This window comes from Eretmochelys imbricata, chromosome 8 (genome assembly GCF_965152235.1).
Source record: "Eretmochelys imbricata isolate rEreImb1 chromosome 8, rEreImb1.hap1, whole genome shotgun sequence".
NCBI lineage: Eukaryota > Metazoa > Chordata > Testudines > Cheloniidae > Eretmochelys > Eretmochelys imbricata.
Window position 1 is genome coordinate 104,450,322 of NC_135579.1, and position 18,015 is coordinate 104,468,336.

The 18,015-nt window shown below is 42.9% G+C and overlaps 1 protein-coding gene across 3 annotated transcripts in view; it reads left to right on the forward strand.

The window, feature by feature from the left end:
* The window catches only part of LOC144268920 (riboflavin-binding protein-like), a 33,481-nt gene extending 24,737 nt beyond the window's left edge, over positions 1 to 8,744 (forward strand). For all 3 annotated transcript variants that reach the window (XM_077824261.1, XM_077824263.1, XM_077824262.1), the window contains 3 exons: positions 1,516 to 1,627; positions 7,345 to 7,577; positions 8,313 to 8,744. In XM_077824261.1, coding sequence (XP_077680387.1) covers positions 1,516 to 1,627; positions 7,345 to 7,577; positions 8,313 to 8,331 — 364 coding nt within the window. In that variant the 3' untranslated portion in view covers positions 8,332 to 8,744. The remainder of the gene's footprint in view (positions 1 to 1,515; positions 1,628 to 7,344; positions 7,578 to 8,312) is intronic.
* Positions 8,745 to 18,015: the final 9,271 nt, after the last annotated feature.

Consider the following 18,015-nt stretch of genomic DNA (forward strand, 5'->3'; position numbering starts at 1 on the left):
AGTTTCTAGCCTTCATGGTTGCAGAGAAAACCTTGAAAATGGGACTTGAGTGTACCCTGAAGATTCAAAAACAGAAAAAAAATTGAAAAAAGAAAAAACCAAACCTCTTATTTTTAAAAATTTGCATGATTTTAAGCCAATCTTGATTTTTCTGGCCCTGGCTCATGATTTTGGAATTCTTGGGGTTACTCAGATGGGTAATTCCACTGAAATCTTTGAGACTACTTAGGGCAAGTCTATACTACAAATTAAGGTGACCTAAGTTGCAGTGCTGCATAGCCACCGCACTAAGTAAATCGCTTTTGCATGTCCACACTACGCTTCTTGTGTTGGCAGTGTGTGTCCTCACCGGGAGCACTTGTGCCAATTTAACTGTTGTTGTGGGATGGCTTCTGAAAGGCCGCAATAGTCGCTGTAAGCAACACTACATTGACCTAAGTGCTATGCCTCTTGCGGAGGTGGAGTTATTAAGTTTGTGTAGTGGACAAGTTACATCAGTGGGAGCTACACTTTAGTGTAGACACTTACAGAGTTAGGTCAATGTAAGCTGCCTTACGTCGACATAACTCTGTAGTATAGACCAGGCCCCAGACACACAGAGGTACGCTGGTGTGTAAGTGTTTGCAAAATATGGGCTTTAGGGAAGATAAGGCCCAATACGTGAATATAACAATAGGAGAGGGAGGAAGCATGAGGGTAACAGTAATAAGTTACTTTTTCCTTATGTAGGCTAACAGTTTACAATACTTGATGATTACAATTAATTTACCTGCTTTTTTTATTTAATTGTCATTTAAAACAGTTCCTACGAAACCATAGTCCTCTGGGCTCCTTTAACATTCTTCTCTTCTGCCCCTAGCTTCAACCCCCTAGAAATAATGAACCTGGGCTCATGGACTATTTTTATATGATCTTATTTAGTTGCTCATTAGTTGATTGCTTTCCCCCTTTCTTTAGAACATAAGAACGGCCACACTGGGTCAGACCAATGGTCCATCCAGTATCCTGTCTTCTGACAGTGGCCGGTGCCAGAGGCTTCAGAGGGAATGAAGAAAACAGAGCAATTATGGGGTGATCCATCCCCATTGTCCAGTCCCAGCCACTGACTCTCAGAGGCTTTACAGACTCTTTACAGCACCTTTCAAACTGGCATTATTAGCTCCTTTCCTTTTGTAAATATAAAAATTCTCTACTTCTCTCTGATCATGGTCTGTCCTTGGGGTGCCTGCCCCACATGGCTGCTGCTGTCCAATTTTGGGTCCTTGTAGATGCTGGGTATAAGAAAGCAGAAAGTCCATGGATCAGTGATGGAATTTGCCTCAGTTTCCCTACAGTAAAAAGGAGATAATATGTTCATGTCTTTGAGATCACTGGAGGAAAAGTGCTATGTAAGCACAGAGTATTATTAGCAGAACCCATGCGTCCTTTGTGTGACATCAGTGTAATACAGTGACATCGCTGAAAAACAAGGAGGTAAATGATTTTACTTTCTGTTCCCCACTAACTTCCATGCAGGTATGAAGCATGTAAAAATGACTCCACCTGCATCCGCAACTGGATGACAGATTGGGAATGGGATGAAAATGGAGTGAACCACTGTAAAAACGAATGCATCCCCTACAATAAGGTGAGAAAGCACACCGGATCAGTTACAGGAATAAGAGCATTAAAAGACAGCGAGCACTACTACTTCCTGAGGGGTTAACTCACCAAAGAAGTCTTTGGGGGAACAAAATTCAACAGGTAAATTGTTTGGACTTCTACAATTCCAGGTTTTGTCTATACCAGATTTTTTCTTATTTAATTTCTCACCTTGGGTGAAGCAGGATTGCAAGGAGTAGACAAGATTCAAATGCCACTGATATTTTAACCATTGAATTGTCTAGATCAGTGGCTTTCAACCTGTACCCCTTTCAGGAGTCTGATTATCTTGTATAGCCCCAAGTTTCGCCGCACCTAAAAACGACTTGCTTACAAACTCAGACATAAGAAATACAAAAGTGTTCCAGCACACTATTACTGAAAAAATGCTTACTTTCTCATTTTTACCATATAATTATAAAAGAAATCAAGTGAAATATAAATATTATACATACATTTCAGTGTATAATATACATGCACCCCTGGTTGATAACCACTGGTCTAGATACTGAAGTGTAGAGAAATATTAACTTTGAGAATACAACAAAAGGAGATGGTGGATAAAATGTCTACATGATTTAAGAGCCTGTGTCCCATGCACTTTCAATGAGAGCTCCTAAGTGCTTATGTCTCTTTTGAAAATGGGATGTAAGCTCTTAAAATCACATATTTGAAATATTTACCCTTTAGATTTGACGCATCTTTACCCTGTTTGTACTTTTGCACTCATGCTTCTTTCCCCCAGGGAAAAGAGTTTGTCCTCCAAATGCCTGTGGAAATCCTTAGACTCCCCCTGTTTTTCTTCTTTTATCCTCCTCATACCCCTGCTGGTTAAACAGCAGCACTGACAGACTTTATAAGAGCTCACCCAGTCTTTCTGATAAAAGTCTGATGGCTGTGGTGCCTAACCTTCTGAGCAAGAGTGTAAAATGAAGGCTCAAATGGGGACGCTGAGGAAATTGTCTGGGGCCTGATCCAAAGTTAATTGAAGTAAATGGGGGGTTTTCCACATACTTCAGTGGCCTTTGAATCGGGTGAAAGTTGTGTAGTGTGGTACTGTAATAACTGCATTTTTAATATTAACAAAGATTTAGTTTAAATGAGCCTGTTAGAACTGCTCACACAGCAGGGTTCCCTAAGGGCAGAGGATGGGGACTGAACTGAAAATTCATTGATGAAGACCGGTCCTTGGCTTGCAAAGCTGTTTGGCTCCAAGTCACTGGCTTGAAGGTAGAACCGGTTGGTCGCGAATGACTGCAGTTGCCACCTGAAGGCTGCTCAATAGCCTCTGTGAGAGGCGAGGCTAGTCCCAGGCCACAGACTGTGGGATCGGTGTCTGCATTACAAAACCCACCACAAGTGGCAGTCTCAGCAGAACAGCCTGAGAATGAATGGACTGTGGCGACTAAGGGCTTGACTTTCAGACGTGCTGAGGATCCACACAGCTCTGGTTGAAGCAAAGATGGAAAATAGCACCTCAGAAAATTGGCTCTGAGTGCCCTTCCGATAGCTGAAGCTGGTCCCTGCTCATTCTGTGCCTGTTCTGGAGATAGGCGGAAACCTTCTCTCACCTTTTACCATCGCTAAAAATTCACTGGTAGTTATTTTTTAAAGAAAATATATCCATCAGCCGGGAAAGACCAGGCAGCAAATCCAGAAGTCTTATCAACTCTAACCAGACACTGCAGTTCTTAAGTTAAACACCTAGCCACGCCCCTTGCTGGCCATGGTTATCACCAAATACTGCTCATGATGATTAGAAAGAGAGTAAAGAAGAGGTTTCATCAAAGCAAGCTCTCTGCTACTGCACATTCATTTCCATGGCAATAATCATTTCATTTGAAGCTAAAAGCTACAAAAATATTATTGGGACAAAGTGCATGAGTAATATTTTTTTTTTGGACCAACTTCTGTTGGTGAGAGAGCTTGTGTGCGTGTTAATTATTTTTAGAATCAATTTTATTGCAATTTTAATTAAATGGCAAGAAACATGTATGATAATGGATATACAGGCTTTTGGTTATAGAACACAATTAATCTAACTAACTGAAAGATTTGAAGATACATTTGTGTTATACAAACAATATACACGTGGGAGGAGTTGAGGAGAGGAAATGTACAACATTGTACGAAAAATACACTCAGTTCAAATGTACAAAGGCCTGATTATCCATGGCCTTGACCTTCTGTGATCATCGACCGCAGAAAAGGGGTGTATGATGCTATCCTACCACCATCATTATGTTTTACACCTGTTTTTTACAGATGTCAATGACTGCACAAGGTCTGTTATGTTTAACAACAACCTCTGCCAGCTAGAATTATCACATCATTTCTCTCTCCTATAATCAAAGCACAGTAACACAGTACATCTGTGGTTCTCAAACTGTGGGTCGGGACCCCAAAGTGGGTCGCTGGCTTAGACCTGCTGGGGCCCAGGGCCAAAGCCCAAGCCTGAGGGCTTCAGCCTGGGTGGCAGGGCTCAGGTTACAGACCCCCTGTCTGGGGCTGAAGCCCTTGGGCTTGGACCTCCCAAGCCTGGGGCAGTTGGGCTTTGGTCCCCCCTGCTGGGGTCCTGTAGTAATTTTTGTTGTCAGAAGGGGGTTGTGATGCAATGAAGTTTGAGAACCCCTGCAGTACATTATTCAAATTAATAGTATTCTGCCTGTTTACATGGCAATAGCCAAAACACCTCAAAGCCCTGTCCAAACAATTAATAAAAACATGTTTCAGGGTTAAAATGAAATGCTGAAAAAGTCAGACTTTGCTTGCGCTTGGAGTGAGCTTCTGGAAGGGAAGTTGCTGATATCCAAAAGGCACAAAGAGTTCTCGAATGTCAGTGCATTGCGGACAGATGCTTTATTTCCTCAAGTGCTTTTAATCCATATGGTGAAGCAATCAACAGCCATGCATTTGACATGTGAATGGCTGGAAGGAGTATTTGGAACTAATGTTGCATATCAAGAATGTACAATGGACCCGAGCCAGTTCTACACATGCTATCTTAAAATTTATGAGCCACATTGTATCATTGTTCTGCATGCAGAGCACTCACCAAAAGGAACTTAGAGCAAAGACCACAAGTAGAATGTAGCCTGAGGCATGGAGAAATTAAAAGCCTATGCCCCAGTTTGAGAGCTGGTATGCTTTGTCGATTCTGGACAGTGCTTGTGCACTGTAGTGTTCTCAATATCCTGTAGTCATAGCAGCAAGATCAGAATTAAGTGAATTGCATAAGATTAACCTAGCAAGTATGAGTGTATGAGTGAGTGATTTGGAGTCTATTGGACACCAGGGCTCAATCTGGAAATGTCCCTTACATAAGGGAATAAAGAAATGCATATTTATAGATTTTATTTGCTCCTGAATTGACCAGAAGGACACAAGGAAATAGCCAGGACTTGAAGGAATAAGCCACTGAAAGGGACAGAAATAGAGACGGTACAGCCAGAGGGCTAGATTTTTCTGCCCTGGGTGTGCGGGGGAAAAAAGGATGCAGAGCCCCTTGCACATCTTGTGGCCTAGATCCCCCTCACTGCTCTCTGTGCCCTGACTGGCAGTTTCAGACCTGCACTATAGAGAGCACATGTTCAAAAAGGAGGCGAAAGTCAGTGGCGTGCTGCCTGCCTTCGCACTCCACAGGCATAGCACCTCCAGCAACTGCAGCTTAGATGAAGCCAGCTCCCTGCCATTCAGTTATAGTTTTAAAATCTACATTACAGTGCAGAAATTTTGAGGGCTATTTGGAATGGACTCCATATTATTCACACATGATAGATCATAAGGTCAGAAGAGACTGTTTCGAACTAATCTAGTCTGACCACCTGCATATCATAAGCATAGTATACACCAAGATCTCCCCACCCCCCGCCCCCGAGCAAGGAAAGAGACTACTCTGGGAAATGGGGGGAAGGTGCAACTCCCTGACATGATGTCCCCACCCCTGCTCCCACATAACTAGGCCTGGGGATCTAGCCTAAAAATAACAATCATCAATACTTTGCAGTTATAGCACCTTTTATCCAATGATCCCTGAGCCACAGAGAAATGAGTCACTGGCCCAGGGCGAATCATCTGGGAAGATTTCAAAGTAGCAGCCGTGTTAGTCTGCATTTGCAAAAAGAAAAGGCGTACTTGTGGCACCTTAGAGACAAACCAATTTATTTGAGCATAAGCTTTCATGAGCTACAGCTCACTTCATCGGATGCATCTCTGGGAAGAGACTCTCTTTATGATATGGACACACATGGGTGACAATGGTAACTCAAAAAGCTGTTGCACTCAGCAGAATCGGCAACACTACTGGAAACTCAGCATGTTGATTGGAACTGATGCTTGTGTGAAAGGGTTCCACTTCACTCACTGCACACTTACAACTTCCATTCGCAACAACAGTGTGTAGAGGAGGGTGTCTGCATAACGATGAGAAGAATAGACCATACAATACTTTGAATATTTATAGCAATGTCAGATCTCAAAGGGATCTCAAAGTGCTTTACAAACACTGAGTTAGTCTGACAACACCCCTGTTGGGATATGTATTATACCCATTTCCCACTAACAAAGGGATGCAGATACAAATTAAGTGACTAGACCAAGGTTGCAGAGTGAGTCAGTGACAAAGTCAGAAACAGAACCCAGTAGTCCTTCAATCACTAAAGAATACATCCTGCTTCTTACTCCCAAGCTTGCTCCATCTGCCATCATGCATATGCCAAGTACTTTATCAGCTTTATTTTGCAGGGTATCTAAGTCTCTTTTGCAATAATTTAATCAGAAGATATTGCAAATCAACAGCAAATACGTGGAGGACAAAGTGCAAACAAAGATAAAATTAATGACCTATTCATGGCTTCGCTAAAGTACATGACCTGCCAACTCTGCTGACCTGTTCTTAGCTTCTCCAGCCAATAAGATATGAATGTTTATTTGAATCCAGGCCAGGAGGGCAGCAGGTTACCATGACATAAACAAAACAGCCAAGAGGTTTATTTGCAGTGTGGTCATAAAGGTCACTGTAGGTAGTACTTCCAAAAAAGATTTTGGCATAAAACAAGATATAGGACAGATTCACTTTAAACTGGTACAAGGACCTGCCATTTTCCTGAACTGGACACGTCCCCTTGCACTGGAGGGGGGACTCACTTTGAGGGAGGGCAGGTGATGTTGCGGCTCTCTGCCTTCCCTTGGAGCTCCTACAAGCAGTGGGTGTCTGTTCTGAGGTCCACCTGTACTCTCTCTGTGTGGAGTCCTGAATGGCCATGATGTACATACAATGACAACAGTGAAATTCTAGATAGCCACAAATCTGTTAGACTGCACTGTTCCGTGGAGAAATACATGATTTCAGCTTCCAGAACTCTGTCTGATACAAAGCTCACTAAAACAAATACATGTCAGAATGTCCCGGCACATTATTTGCTGTATGGGGTTAAGTTGACCACACACACTGGCTTTCATCTATGGCACCTAGCATGTGAAAACAACTAAGGAAATAAGGGGCTATATTCTCCTTTGCCCTGCACCTTTCAAAGTGGTTTGGAGCAGTGGTAAGTGGGTCTCACACACTACCAGTCTGATTTGGCAATGTTTTACATCCTCTTTACGCCGGTAGAAAGGACTAAGGGCAACAGCAAACCAGGCCCAAGTGTTTTTGATGGGTGAGGTGTTTTTTTAATTTAATCTGTTTTGTTTGACATCTAGGTGTATGCAAATGGGACTGATATGTGCCAAAGCATGTGGGGAAACTCATTAAAGGTGAGCGAATCCTACTGCCTCTGCTTGCAAATGAACGAGAAGGATGCGGTGGCGATCAAGTATTTAACTTCCAAAAGCTCGGAGGAGAGTTCCAGTGTTGATAGCAGCGAGGAGCGTGCCTGCAGGCGCAAACTGCAAAAGGCTGAGCTCCTAACGGAAGAGGAAGGCGTAGAAATAGAGTGAGTATATGGTACTAGAAGTTTTAATGCTTGCGGGAGTAGAAGGGGCCCAGTGGGGTAATATCAGGCTGCCCTACCAGTTTGAGTTTGGGAGATCACGTAGATTACATCACAAGAAATTAAATCAATGGTAATTGCTCATGTTATACCTTATCTGATTTTTGTCTACATCACAAAATTGCGAGGCAGATTAGCACTGATGTGTCCAGTTGAGGACTACACTTGCCACTTGAAATGAAATGGCCCAAAGCCTAATGACTATGTTTAGGACTTGGTTTTTTTCAGAGGTGCTGGGCACCTGCAGCTCCCACTGATTTCAAATGAAGTTGTAAGGACTCAGGACCTCAGAAAATTATGTCTTTAGTATGTATAAATGGACAAGTTTGCAGCCACCCAAATCTTTATTATGGAGATGCCGCTCTGACATTACAAACTCATGCGGAACTGAGCTGAAGTATTTACATTCGGGGAGGCCAATGCGGGGCTGGCTATTGATAAATGAAAATGTAATTCCTCATCAAGATGTAGGTGCAAAATGATAGATTATGTACAGACATATGCATTAGTCCATAAGGGACACTAAACTATACTGTACAAAAACTGAATATAGGGATGAATTTACATGTAACAAAATATGTTCAATATTAGTGAGCTTTTACTTTAAACAATGTCATTGTAAAAGAATCCTACAGTGTGAATATGAAGTGTGAACTTGAGCTTTATTAATCCCCACAGGGTGTTTGAAATTCTGTGACAGAAGGGACCTGGTTTGAATCCTCCCTGAAGATCACCAGACTGATGCCTCAGGATGTCAGAGAATGCTCTGTTTCCATTCTCCACTGCCAGTATTGCCAAAGCTAAACCAAAATCTACACTAATTGTAAGGGGACATTATCCTGATAATAGTGGATCAAATTCTGCCCTTGGTTACACTTGTGCAATCTCTTTGATGCTGGTAAAGTGCCATGGATCTGTCTGTTTTTCTAAGTGACCTATCACAGTGATGTCACCAGTGTAATTCAAAAAAGGATTTGGTTTCAGTGGGCCAGATTCTTGGCTGGTGTAAATCAGAGGTATGCTGATCTACACCAGGTGAATATCTGGGCCACAGCTTTTAAAATGTTGTGGCTCATATTAGCAATAAAATGAAGCATTTTAAAAATCCAACATGCTTATCCTCCGGCTGTTTGTTTACTTTCTGAGTGTCATGCAGCTAGACTGATCAGTGACACTTCCTGCTTCTCATCACCTTGACTGGTTTCAGAGTAACAGCCCTGTTAGTCTGTATTCGCAAAAAGGAAAGGAGTACTTGTGGCACCTTAGAGACTAACCAATTTATTTGAGCATGAGCTTTCGTGAGCTACAGCTCACTTCATCGGATGCATACGGTGCCACAAGTACTCCTTTTCTTATCACCTTGACTGTTTCTTTAATGATTAAATCATTCCTACCACCATTAGGTTATTTTGAAGCCATTTTTACAAAGTCTGCATTTTGGACCAAATCAACTTGTCAGCTGTTTCAGTAGTGAGGGAGAGAATTTGGACTGCAGCTACCTCCAGCCAATCATTCCTTCCCAAGATTGTGACAGTCTGCCGTTCCATGCCCTTCCCAACTGCTGAAGCACTTATCCAGGCCTTGAATGTATCCACCTGAGCCCCAGCAAACAGTGGCTCTCTGGCCTCCCTGCTTATCTTGCCTCAGTTCCAAATGCCCAGCAAACATGCCCTCTCTCTCCTCCATTGCTGTAACCATATCTATATCTCCACCCCCACTCCCCTAGCTTCCTTCACCTTCTGCATTAAATGCAAACTTCAGCACCACTCCTCCCCAGCCTGCATCTCTGCTTTCCTTTTCTCTTCATTCCCCTCCACTGCCTTTGCTCTGGCCATAGCCAGTCCCCCCTCACAACCATTACAAATACACCCTTCTGCCATCCTCAGCTTCGTGCCTTCTCCGTTTTGTCCCCTAGTCCCAGAACAGCCTTCCTCTTCTCATATGCTCATCCCGCACCTTCATTCACATCCCTCCTTAAAACACTACTTCAGTGGGGCCTTTCAGTGACATGCTACTTATCCCTAGAGTTTGGATACTGCCAGTATGTGACCCATGCTCCCCTAAGAACTGCCTTCTCTATCAATTGTATACTGTGTCTGAACCACCTCACTTCCTTCCCTGCTCTTAAAGGCCTTGACATCTTATAGGGGTGTTGATGTAGGCTATATTGTAAGCCTCCTGGGGAAGGGACAACGTACTTTTATTCATCTGTGAAGTGTCATGCACACCTAAAACACAATAGAACATGATTACAGCAGCAGGAAACATGCAAGCTAATGGGCAAACTCATTCTAGCCCTCTAGGTTTCACGGCTTTGTGTATTAAATGACCAACATTATTTTGACTGTAAATTAGAATAATTAATGATAACAAAGTACTGAAGCTCTATATTCTTTTGAAGGACATATACAATCAGCAGAAGTGAAGTAAAAAAATATTACAAATGTGCAAGAAGGAAATTTCAAATCTTTTAGATTGTTGAATGCTTCTATATTACTTTTCCAACAAATAGGAAACCAATTCAGGGTTCCCACATTGCACCAGTTAAACCAGAGCATTGTGGGATTTTTATCCCATTCCCTAGTAGATGTTGTTTAACATCTTCCTTGTTTACTAATGAACTGGAAAGTACTTGATCATCCTCACGTGATACAATAACCTTCTCCTGCTTCTTTACAAATATACCACAGAAATATCTACAAATACTTCTGTCTTTTCTGCATTATTATTAACAATGTTACCATCTCCATCTAGTAATGTCTATGCAATTGCTAGGATTTTTTTTGTTTCTAATTTACTTAAGAAATTCCTTCTTATTAACCTTAGCCTTGCCAGCCATGGATTTTTCCCTGTTGTCTTTAGCTTCCCTTGTCATTTTTTACACGTCATAAATTCTGATTTATATTGGTTGCTATCTACTTTCCCATTTTAATAGCTTTATGTAAATAGAGATAATTATAGTAATTTGATCTTCTTTTGCACATTTTATCTGTGGAGCTCATAGCACTTTGCAAACGTTAATTAATTCTCAGAATACCTGTGAGCTAGAGAAAAGTATTACTGTAAACATTCTACAGAGGAGTAAACTGAGGCACTCGGCAGCTAAGTGACTTGCCTGAGGTCACACCAGAGTCAGTACAGAGCTAGGACAAGAACCCAAAAGTACTGATTCCTGTCCCTCATTCCTACCTGAGAATTAGCTAGTGCTTGTAAGGTGCCCTGAGATCCTAGGATGAAAGTTCCTATGTAAACACCCCAATTTTCCTTTTATATTTTGACAGCTACAAAAGATATTTGTGTCTTAAAAGAGTATCTTCCATCTAGCCCATCCTTTCTCCTCTCACTTAACTATTCATTGAGGTCATAATGCTGACTATATGACATCACAGGCTGTGACGTCTTACATACGGGTTTGTGACAATATGACAATGGCAGGCAGGAAGCAAAGCAAACTGGTGATAAAGGATGAGATCTTCTACAAACTTAATAAGGGAACAAAAAAAATTATCAATCATCTATATTCCTTTTAGTTGAAAAGTTAATGTTTTTCAAGTGTCAGGCAATATGAAGCTGTCTCTTTAAAAGCGCCCATATAGGCAGAGCCCCAGATGTCCTGGCTACTGCAGGAAATATTCCCAGGCCAGCCCACTGTCCTGCAGACATAGTACTACTGTTTCCTCATGGAGGACATGACATATCCCACACTGCATTTCAATGCCATTTCCACAGGTACCTCACACTGAAGGCACTACTTCTGGAAATTACGTTTCTGTACGTGTGCCCTTCGGGCATGTGGTGGATACCAGGCATATTTTCACTCTACCCTATTATTGATTCTCTCCTCAGTGAAACAAATGTATGCACTGCGCACTGAAGGTGCACAACCTTGGCACACGACTAACTACTATGGAATAAATGGAATAGAAATATCTTGGTGCAAATTTTAATTTCTTTCCTCCCTTTGAGCTCCTTGACTCTTCTTCCACTTCTTCCATCCCCCAGCTGAGCTATGATTCGCAAATGCACACAAAATCTTTTCACAATGGGGGGGAGAGAAGGGGGTTGCATTCCACATTAAAATTGTCACCTTAGCTAAGTGGTTCAGATGCCTGTTGCATCTTTGCTATACTCCCTTGTCAGAGGCAACAGTGATTTTTACAAAATGTGGTTAAAATAAAAAGCCCAAAAAGCATGAGGTTTTGGAATGCATTTTGAAGCCCAGTCAAACCCTACCAAGCCAGGATTTAAATGCACAGGTGGCTGCCCTCTAGCAGAAGTAATTTTCCTGTTGGCAGAAGACGACTTTCAGTTTAGATAATATCACATTACTTAGAGGGTTAATTTACTGTGACATCTCAAAGTTTATAAGCAAAGCAAATGGTGTATGCCGTTTTCAGTATGAAACCAATCATCTATGTTAAATAAATATTGGCAGAAGGTGAGAAGCAGACCCATAAACTCAGGCACCAGATTGTCCCTCTGGCATCTCCAGAGAAAAGTTGCAGAAATACATTCCTACCAGACAGGGTGTCATTTGTTTTTGGGCAAGGGGAACAGTTGCCCCCCACAGTCTCAGGTTGCCTCCCCAGACTTTGGATGTAGTCATTAGGAATAATTACCTAGTTCTTCTCATTCATGATGCTGTTTGGAACAGGGAATATTCTATGTACTGACACAACCTTGTCCCTCCTTGGGGTACCCATGACAGTGAGTCCCCTTGTTACCCTCTGCCTCCAGTGAGAGGGAGTCTCTCTTGTGGTAATTGGGCATCAGCTCCCTTATACTGCCAGCCCTACATCCGCTTCAAGCACTCCTCTCTGGGCTTATGCTAGCCCTTCCTTCACCTTGCAGGTTAACAATAGGTGCACCCCAATCCCCAAATCCCTTTGAATCGTTCCCCTCTGATATCTAACGCCTTGCACTGGCTGCTCACAAGAATTCCAGATCCTCTGCCACCAACAGAGCACTGTGCCCCAGTTTACTAGTTTTACCTTAAGCCACCGCTCCTGTAAATCACCCAGAACTTGTGAGCACTTACAACAAAACAGAAGTTGTTTTTATTTAAGAAAGAATAAAGGTTTGACCAGAATCAAGCAAGAGTGGTGGAAAAAAGTGGTTACACTACAAAACAAAATCATAAAACTTGAACCTGAACCTACATTTATCAGTTGTCACCTTTCCAATCGAATAGACTTTTCCCCCAATTGTTGTAAAGCTGGTTGGTTTCTCAATAATCAGGATTCAAGCATTCATGAAAGCACCCATCTCTGCCAGGGTTTTCCTCAGTGAATGGATCCAGAGTGCCTTCCTTTATGCTTGGTTATTCTGAAAACAGCCCCTTGTTTCTATTCAGGGTCAGGAGGACAAACTCTGGCCTTGTTGCAGAGTTTCTTTTCTACCTTCAAGTGGTTTTGATTGTCTCAGACAGTTTTCCATTGACTATGGCAAGGGTAGACAATAGAACTTTGCGTTACCACTGCAGCAGACTAGGAAGGGGTGACAGCTCCCTCTTGCTTGAGTGGGTGACCATTGAGACACATAACCTCCTGGAGACCAGTTTCTACTCCAAGTTCATAAAGCAATCTTTCAGTATACATTATTCCCTAAATATTATCCATACTGTGACAAAGCTCTGTCATTGCATCCGTGGATCCTGCATTTCCTGGCAGATTTCACTAGCCTCAGAGGCTCACTTTGACCCTCCACATAACCCTTCTCTCTCTAGAGACAAGGGTCGCAGTCTACAGAGCCATTTTCATCATAAGCCAGCAATGGAGGTGAGGAGAAGCTATCCTTCCTTGCACAGTCTCTGTTGTCTCCCAGTCTCAGTGATTAATCAGGGTGCAAAGGGGGGGAGCCCAGGCTCACCCGCTACTCCAGGCTCCAGCCCAGGGACCCTAATAGTATCAGCTACAGTAGCTGACCTTTTAGAAACATGACATGTACAATTCCCTGGGCTACTTCCCCACAGCAGCCCTCACTTCCTCAAGCTCCACTTCACCCTTACCTCAGGGTCTCCTTCCTTGTGCCTGATATGGTGTGTACTACTCAGCCTCTCCAACAGCACAACTTCCTCCCACAGCTCCTCACATGCACACCCCCTGGGCTGACTGGGAGGCATTTAACTAGTTTCAGCCAGCCTCTGATTGGCTTCAGGTGTCCCATTCAAGGTAAAGTTCTCCCTGCCTTCTGGAAAGTTCTTAATTGGCCCCAGGTGTCTTAATTGACTTGGAGCAGCTGTCATTTCACTTATCCTGGTACCAAAGCTTTGTTTAGCCTGGAGCTAATATATCTATCTCCCACTACTTTTCTATAGCCATCTGGCCTTTTCCCCGTCACAGTACATACACCTCACAATGATTAGAAGTCTAGACAAGTTATGAGCTTTCTGTAGATACCTTTCACGTTACTCTTTATGGATAACTATTCTGTAAGACATGTATTTGGTGTAGTGAGTTTGTCAGGTCTTAGATGAGAGTTGTTGGGAAAGAACAGGGAAACCCTTTACCTAGGGGACTCTGTGCCACACCCACAATTTTTCTGAAATGAGACCCCGCCTACTAGGTGTTAAAGTAAGGAAGAACACAGTCAACAGCCAACAGGATCTCTGTCTCTGCCAGATCGTTTGATTAAGCAGTGCTCCCTTTTCTCTATGGCTAGTGCAGTGAGGGCCCTGCCTCCTGTTCCAATCTGTGTTAATCTCTGACTCTTATCTGTGTCCCAGTATCACCTTCCCTTCTGCCTTTTTACTCTGAAATGCACTAAACCCTCTGTGGATTCCGCCTTGGTTCCCCTCTCACACAGCTGCAATGAATTCATTGTTCAGACTCTCAAGTTAAGTCTCTCATTAGATCACTGTTCTTCTCCACAAGATGATTATTCCCAATGGAAAAATGAGAAAAATGAAAACAATATTGTGCTAGTATCCGGCAAACGGCATACAGGATATTTACTTTAAAAATAAGTTGCCTGATTGGATTTAATCCAGGCCCATGGCTTAAACACAAGAATCTGCTAATCAAAGGGTATTAGTGGCCAAACATTTTGGCCTTTATTCTGACCTCAATTACACCTGTGTATCAGATTTCCTCCTGTACAAGTGAGATCAGAATCTGACCCTATACTGAATGGATCAAACTACAGAATCTTTTTAATATTTGTGTCTACTTTGGACTGACGGAGCTTTTACTTTTTCGTTATTTTCTCTCATGCAAACATCATGTCTTGCTATGGTATGGCTGGGAGTCTCAGCACTAAACTAGAGTGAAGTTTGCTACACACAGTCCTGAAATATTCTTCAGTGCTCCTGAAATCAAGAGCTCTTACCTTTGTACTATGCACAATGACTGAGGAGTCTGTTCTTTTCTCTATAAGCATGAGTACTGTACAGAACCACAGTGTATTTATTCCTTCTTTTGAAGTTACACTCCCTTTCATCCTGCCCTTTTGAGGAGCTTCAGCCTCACAGCAAAGCAGAGAATATTATGGGGCACAATCTTCCCATGATGCAAAGCATGTGACTGCCCAGCTGTTTGAATTGTATGACAGCCCTGTACAGGTAACAGCATCTGATTTGAATGGGACACGGAGCTATATGTAAAGAGAAGAGACTTCCTTACAGCCTTAACAGAAAGACGGCATTTTGGAAATGGATGCAAAAGAGCAGTGAACTAGAGCAACAGGGTATTTCTAGTCATAATAATCCTTTGTTCTTCTCTAGCAGCTTTCATCTGAAGGACTCAGGTGCCTTAAATTGTTAATTATCACAACAACCTAGTCAGGTAGGGATCCAGAGGAACCACTTTCTGCATCACTGAAAGGCAGTCTCTTCTGGAGTGGAATGTAACAACTGTTTTAGTAGTGCAAGACTATATAAAACAAAGTGCAATCCTGCACTACAGTTTAGCACAGGAAGTGAAGGGTATCATATCCATTTGAAACTGTAAGGGAACTTGGGTTGGCAGAATGTACTCACCTGTACTGGAATTTAGCCATATGACGAACACCCCTCCTCTCACAGAAAGGGCCACGTGATTTTTAATAACTACAAATAGTCAAGGCCTCTATTTTATGTCTCTTTTGAAAGTTTGCACCTTCTGTACCACAGCGCTCCTAAGCATCTGAGATGTTGGCTCAGCATTGACTCAGAAGGAAAATGTAGTGGATCACAAGTGCCACTGAGGCAGAGCAATGGAAGCATTTTCTTCAGCAAGCTGTTCCCCCCACCCAGCGTAGCACTGTGGTGACTGACTGTGTGAAGGAGTCTGCTTGCTGGGCACACAAACAAAGAGGCTTTTTCAAAATCAATATTTGTCTCTTAACTATTATAAAATATATCTACCTTTATATACTGTAATTAATTTAGTTTGCTGAAGATTTTCCTGTGAGATGTGATAAATACAATTACTGAAACAAAAAAGGGCGGTATTTATTCAAAATTGTTGCATTGTTTAAAAACAGCATACTGAGGAGCCCACAAAATCACTCCCTGCAGGGTTTGAGGGCAGGGGAAAGGAGTGTTTCAGTAGCAACCCTTGTAGGCAATTGAAAAGGCTTTGAAGAGATTCCTTTAACCAGGAAGGAAGGTATGGCCAGACATGGGAGTTTATGGGTTACTACTAGAGTAAGTGAAAGGTAAATGGACAGCTTCTTGCAGCTTTGACACTGACACACAAGTCTGTTGAGAGAGAAAAACATATGACTCGTGGCAAATTTTACTCCATTATTGGAGTGCTACTAGTGGTAGGAGAGCAGCATTTCAGCGGGGGGCATAGGCAGCCTGGTCCATGGAGCAGCGCCGGATTGTCAGATCTCAGGACAGAGACTTTCAATTCTGTGTTTTCAGAGCACCTAGCACAACAGTGTCTTAATAATAATAATACATAATAATGGAGGTGCCTCTTATGTTGCTGGCCTGGTATGTAATTAGCACTCAATTGGTTAATCAGGCAAATGTGACTTTATAAACTTAGTAAAGGAAACAAAACACAGGCAGCTTTTTATTCCTTTAGTGCTGTGACTTGTAACGCCCGGTGTTTGGTTGATCAGAAGGCAGGAAGATCTTCTCCTTCATACAAAATTTCATAGTTAACAAGCGAAATGTGATTTCAGGCCCATTCTTGTAATTGTGCTGCTTGTTTTAGCAGCTGCATAGGAAGCCTCATCTGAGATGACTGGCTGCATACTGTCGGGCTCTCCAGCTCATTGTAAAGATGAAATTTGTGGATGCAGTGCCCCCCTCTGGAGACACAAGCGTTCTGTCACGTTACTGCCAAAATGACAAGCTTTCTGTGGCAAAATCAGCAGCCACAGCAACCCTATCCTGGAGCTGTAAATTCGGCACTATGGTGTGAAAACCCCAGCCCAGGTCAAGTGTCTAACAGCTGACATCAGACTGCGACTGATCCAGCCTTCTTCAGCGATTTCTAAATCCTTTGCTCACAGGCCACTTCTGATTAATAAATGTCAAAGCATCAGTGAGCTAATCAATCTCAAGGGATTATCATCATGATGGCTTAAAATGTATATTGATTTATAGCAGTGTGCACGTGCATTTATATGCATGTGTTTACTAGCAGAAACAGTATATGCCTATTGATATCTGAACATACTTAACTTCCTTCTAATGATTTTTTTTAGGTGTAAAATATCTCCACAAAGCTAAATCTGAGAGTACTTTGAGCCCTGTCAAGAGTGAAATCTGAATTAAATCAAAGTGAAAGGAGGAAAAATAATACACAGAATGTAAGGTTCAGATTAATTTTCAGGGTAATTTTAAAGGGGCAACATTGTAAAGAAAAAAAATCATTGTGATCACCACGTGTGGGAAAATGCTTCCTGTGACTGTATGTGGGGGAAGTGAGCGGTAGCTCAGGAAAGCTGATGCTCAGATAAATCGGTTAGACTCTGAAGTGCCACAAGTCCTCCTCTTCTTTTTGTCTGTGGGTAGTTATTGGCAAGTCTCACCGTAAACAAAGCGAGGCGGTTTCAGAGGAGCAGCCGTGTTCGTCTCTATCCGCAAAAAGACCTAGGAGGACTCGTGGCACCTCAGAGAGGAACCCAGACATTAATCAATACTCCTTTTCCTTTTAATAAAGCGAGGTGGGAATCTTCTTTTCCTCCACAGATGTGCCTTGCCCGCGCTGCGGGGAGCGGGACGGGTGCTCAGCGGGGGTGCCAGGGAGCGGGGCGCGGCTCCATGGGGGGCGCTGCGTCACGGGGGAGGGGCTCCTGGGGGGGCGCCGTGCGGGGGGGGGCTCAAGGGGGAACCTCCCGGCTCCGACCCGAGTCACCCCTCGGCCCCGCCCCCCGGCTGCAGCGGGTTTGGCCCTTGCCCTGCCATTGGCCCCAGCGGCCCACCGCACCCCGAGAGCGGGCAGCG